This window comes from Agrilus planipennis, unplaced genomic scaffold (genome assembly GCF_000699045.2).
Source record: "Agrilus planipennis isolate EAB-ADULT unplaced genomic scaffold, Apla_2.0 scaffold20, whole genome shotgun sequence".
Classification (NCBI taxonomy): domain Eukaryota; kingdom Metazoa; phylum Arthropoda; class Insecta; order Coleoptera; family Buprestidae; genus Agrilus; species Agrilus planipennis.
Genome location: NW_020439516.1, coordinates 1,724,348 through 1,729,316, shown reverse-complemented (window position 1 = coordinate 1,729,316; position 4,969 = coordinate 1,724,348). Strand labels below are relative to the sequence as shown.

At 30.1% G+C, this 4,969-nt stretch overlaps 2 protein-coding genes across 5 annotated transcripts in view; both read left to right on the top strand.

Annotated features, from left to right (window-relative positions):
* LOC108735075 (tripartite motif-containing protein 3-like) overlaps window positions 1-1,092 on the top strand; it is an 18,991-nt gene extending 17,899 nt beyond the window's left edge. For all 3 annotated transcript variants that reach the window (XM_025979272.1, XM_025979273.1, XM_018466878.2), the window contains one exon: window positions 197-1,092. The gene's annotated coding sequence lies outside the window, so the exon portion shown is untranslated. The remainder of the gene's footprint in view (window positions 1-196) is intronic.
* Window positions 1,093-1,995: 903 nt separating this feature from the next.
* Window positions 1,996-4,969, top strand: part of LOC108735036 (zinc finger CCCH domain-containing protein 11A) — a 14,993-nt gene continuing 12,019 nt past the window's right edge. The window contains exons 1-5 of one of the 2 annotated variants that reach the window (XM_025979275.1): window positions 1,996-2,098; window positions 2,331-2,421; window positions 2,480-2,599; window positions 2,661-2,811; window positions 3,350-3,454. In XM_025979275.1, coding sequence (XP_025835060.1) covers window positions 2,362-2,421; window positions 2,480-2,599; window positions 2,661-2,811; window positions 3,350-3,454 — 436 coding nt within the window. In that variant the 5' untranslated portion in view covers window positions 1,996-2,098; window positions 2,331-2,361. Of the gene's footprint in view, window positions 2,099-2,129; window positions 2,241-2,330; window positions 2,422-2,479; window positions 2,600-2,660; window positions 2,812-3,349; window positions 3,455-4,969 lie in introns of those variants that run through there. The other variant, XM_025979274.1, reaches the window with a different exon arrangement.

Sequence of the window (4,969 nt, the reverse complement as noted above, 5' to 3'; positions counted from 1 at the left end):
GTGCGGAATGATGGATAATTGCAGAATTAGAAACTTACGCGACTTTTAAAGCGTCAAAATAAATTATGCGTGAGCTTTGCGTAAGTTGCTAATTACACATGTAGATGGCGTGAGTTTTTTTCTAGAGTTCGATCTGTAGAGGGCAATAATTCTAGTGTTATGTACCAAGTAACTTAAACTACTGTGTTGTTTCTAGATATACACAAGAGCTTCGCGCTGTTTAACGGCCTGTTACGAAGAAGCCTTGACTATGTTTTCCCGTTGGAATTATACTGTTAGAGCAAACAAAAAAAAAATAAGGCATTTGAAGTGTTTTTCTGTTTTTAAATGTATGGTATCGTATTTTTATAAAGAGAGCTCCTTGGGTACATTTCGGTGAATGAGAAGATGGGACGAAATGGACCGATATGGAGTTCACAAAAAAAATATATTAAAACAATCAAACACGTTGGTTTTTACGCCCGACTACTATTACTAATATTATTAATTAATAATTGTACCTTACAGATATATCCTCTATACTCTGCTTAACCAATTTATGAGAAAAGTTGTTGCATTTTAGTTTACCATCCGAATGTCTGTCGTGCAAATGTTGTGCGACGTGCGTGCGAAGACGGCCGTGCGTGATCGCTGTTTTTAATTATTCTTATTACCATTATTCATAATTATGAAGGTAACATCGTCTTTTACTGTCTGGCGGTACGGTTTTTCGGTCGTTTATGCGTGCGCACGCGCACATAATGCGTTGTACTTGCGCGTATACAGCGAATGTTTACACGTAGTGATTTACCCGTATTGTATTGATTTGTTATATTTACCCTCTCGTCTACGGCAGTTTTACCGGTTTTAAATGTGGCCAAAATTAAGGCACCGTCAAATCGTGTTTACACATTTACCCGAGATATAGTAAAATATTGTAATATGTATTTGAAATTTTCTACCGTATATCGACTTTTGTTCTACAAATGTGGTTATTCAGGGTTTCGTGCAGACTTTAGCTGCTTATTTTTGGATGATGTTTAATTTATTTAAAATGTACTGAGGTTGTTTAATTTGTGTTATTTGGTTTTTCGAATAAATATTAAAAAAGTACACTTCTTTTTACTAATACTTAATATCTATAAGTATAGAGATATAACTGCTTCCATTTTTTCCATATGCTTTAATTTTTTTAAATTCTTTCTTCTCTTTCCTAATGTTTTATCTTGGCTCCTCTTTTTGCCTCTTGTTTTGTGGCTCCCTCTTTGTACTTCCTTATCAAGCTATTTGTTTCCCTTCTTACTGCTCGTTACCTTTCGAAATCTTTATATTTTTGTTGTTTTTGCAGTGAGTTCCCCTTCTCTCTATCCTTGTTTCCTCGTTTTTTTTTATTTTTTTCAGAAGTTCTTTATTCCTCGTTTTTATAGACGTTTATTCTCCTTTGGTGGTCGAACAGTTATTACATTACCATGTGGTGTTATAGGATATTAAACATACCATGCAAAGAAATGGTTAGAAGTGAGGTATTAGAAAGAGTAGGAGAATAGAGAGTATTACGGAATTCAAAGAGAAAAAGGCAAGGTAGGTGGGTAAGATACCTTCTCAGATATGAAGGGCTAGTTAAAGGCATAATAGAAGCAGAAGAGTTAAAGGGACACCTGTAGACCTAGATTAGATTGCTGTTTGCAAATAAAGATGTAGTTTCTTTCGTTTTCGAGAAATGTGAAGATTGGCTCAGGGTAGGAAGAAGTGGATGTATGTGTCCAACTAGTTGTCAGGCTGAAGTCCCTTTTTGATGATGATTAACAGGTTAATGTGTTTTATTCTGCTATGTATATGTAGCCCAATTTTTAAATTAGTTCATCCTGCTATTTAAATTAGTAATATTATTCATACCTATTGATTACTTAGGTATTTAAAGTTTGTTTCCTAGTAATTAGTCATGGAAAGTGAAGAGATCACTTACTGGTATTAGTTAATGGTGAATTAGAATGAACACAACTGATAAAATTTACATGCTATTTATAGAACGAAAGTGAACGCAACTTTTTGTTCTTAAAAACATATTGCAGAATAAAAACGTAGGTTAGAAGAACGAAGAATTTTTTTGGTAAAAACGGTAAGAAAAAACTTTGATAATATAATCACATTTTATTAGAACATTTAACCTGTATCATTCACACATATCCTTTTAATATTTCGACATTATTTCGTTCCTGAATTTATTACATAAAAGTAACAATGCCTGAGAATTATTACTGGTACTTCTTCTACTTTAATAGATTGCCTTAAAATATTTATTGTTTGGTTGTTAAAGTGTTTCGTTAAATAATGTGCTTCTATTTTTTCAGTTATGACAATTTTTTCTATAAACTAACTAATATGGAATCTCCAAGAAAAAACAATGATTGCTATTTTTATTATTACTCAACATGTACAAAGGTGTGTATTATTCACTTTGTTTTTAAAATACGATTTAACAGTAATTTTGAACTTGTAGGGAGATAACTGCACATTTAGACATGAACCATCTGCTTTAGGCTGTGAAACAGTATGTTCGTTTTGGAAAGAAGGGAAGTGTCTTAATGTTCACTGTAGTTTTCGTCACATGGAACTTCGGGTAAGTATTTTATAACTTGTCTTACTTGACCACAAACAATTTGCTTTTATTTTACATAAAGAAAAATCGAAAAACCATTCCTTGTTATTGGGAGAATCAACCAGGGGGCTGTTTGAAGCCTCATTGTCCTTTTATGCATAAAAACCCAAAAGACTCAACTGGATTAGTGAATATAGTTAAATCTTCAGAAACAAAATCGGGTGATTTGAATGGTAAGTGAGAAATAAACATTATCACATTCTAATTCATTAATTGAGCAAAACAGAAACTGTAGCTGCGGTAACATAACAAGTAGAAAGATGTTTCTTCTTTCTTACTAAAGTCTAAAATTTCAATGTTAAAACACACCTTATGCAGGTGCTTGAAGGAAAAGGATTTGAAATTGGATGTTTATGACCTTTATAATGATTTTATTTCCAAAAGGATGTGGTTCTTTGTTTCATTCAATTCCTTTTATTGATTTTAAATCTTCTGGTTGCTTTGGGTGTATTAAGTAAAAAATACGATTTTTGAGTTTGCTGTATCTGAAATGGGCTGTGAGAATTGATCTGTTTGTGTGTCCCATATGACTATTTTAATCTTAGAATTTAATTTTGCAAATCCTTTTTTATAAAGTTATTGAATATGTTGTATCCTTAAAAAAACAACTTGTCAAAAGATATATTGCTCATAAATTATTATGGTTTAGATTAAGATTAAGATACTTTCTGTTGGTTATATTTACTTAATTATCTGATTTTGTAATTCCAGCAACTGGCTCACAATCGTCAGACACAGAAAAAATGCGGAACCAATGTGGCGAACCTAACTATAGTCGTTCAACAGTTGACCCACTTGTTGTAAAATTTGAAGAAGGTATGAAGCTTTTCAATTAGTTGCCTGCGTGCTGTGTTTGGAAATTACAATAATTAATTAGTCGAAAAGAATATTATTTAATATGAGAGTGTGTTTTGTTGCTGTGCATTTTATATTTTTCTTTTTTGTTTCTTCTTTTTTAAATAATTGTTAAATGGACTACTACATCATGATTATTAATAGTTACTAATAGACCATTTGTTGTGCTGTTGTAGTATCCACTCTGTGTGGCGTTATTATTTATCAGAAATATTTTGGTATGTTAAACTTTTATTTTTTGGCAATTATAATACTTTTTTGTCTTCCCATGCAGATTGACTGCGTCATGATGAGAATACTTGTGATTTTATGGAATATTGTGAATGATGATAGCTAATTTTGATTTTACATGTATTTAAATGCAGGGTGGACATAAATAATGGTACACAAGCAGTAAAGAACATTGAGGTGAAAATATTACATATTTAGTTTGTTATACCTACGAAAATTGTCCAGAAGTGCCAAAGTGGTATTTTTGGTTTATATTTTGTTTTCAATTTTTTACGTTACATTGTTTTTTAAATAATATAAATTACTAGAGAAATAACTTCAGTACCCAAATTTATGCTTACCCTGTATGGAATATGTTCCTTATAGTTTACAAGTACAGATTTTTTTAATTAAAAAGCAATGTGTTTGAAAAAGCATATATCATTTGTTTTTTTATTATTAATGCTTTTAAGTTAATTACAAAAGTGAGCTTTAAACTCGATTAACAGCTCTATAGATTTCCTTATGATTACTTAAATAACTTTTTACTAGGTAATAATTGAATGAATTAGTTTAAAATTTAAGTATAAATACATATTTGGACTATAAACAAAAAAATCTTCTGCGAATGTTATGTTTCGTTTGGTTTATTAAAAAAATTACCTATAGTTTCTAGTCAATCACTAATTTTTTTTTTAATAGTCAGTAATATTTAGTTTTTTTTTCAACTACTTTTTATTGAATTAGTTTTCATTAGTTTGTTTTATATATATGGTATCTGGTGTTGGTGGAATTGCTTTTACTTTTTGTTTTTGTAGATCTATTTATAAAATAACATAATATAGGGTGAAAAATTATTATTTATTACTATTACGATAAAAGACTTCAAAATTTTTATTGCCATACGCTTCTTTTTGTACTTAACACTAATTTAAAGACGAAGGAGAATGATGTGCAGCTATAATATTATTATGCGATAAAGTTATTTTATGTTATTTATTTACCTTCTGATTCATTCTTTTTTATATGTTATATAAAGTTGTTAAAGACTTTTGTCTCGAGGAACTTACTGAAAGTTTTTAAATGATTTTTTTGACGTTTTTAAGAATTCAATAATTTTGATGATAATTTTAATTAATTATTAAAGCAATTGAAGGTAACTCAGCGTTCGATCAAGGCTGTAATATGTATTGAAAAGACTATCGAATATCAGCGACAATGTTAATGCTATGAATTGTACTGCATATTTTCATTAGCGATATAACT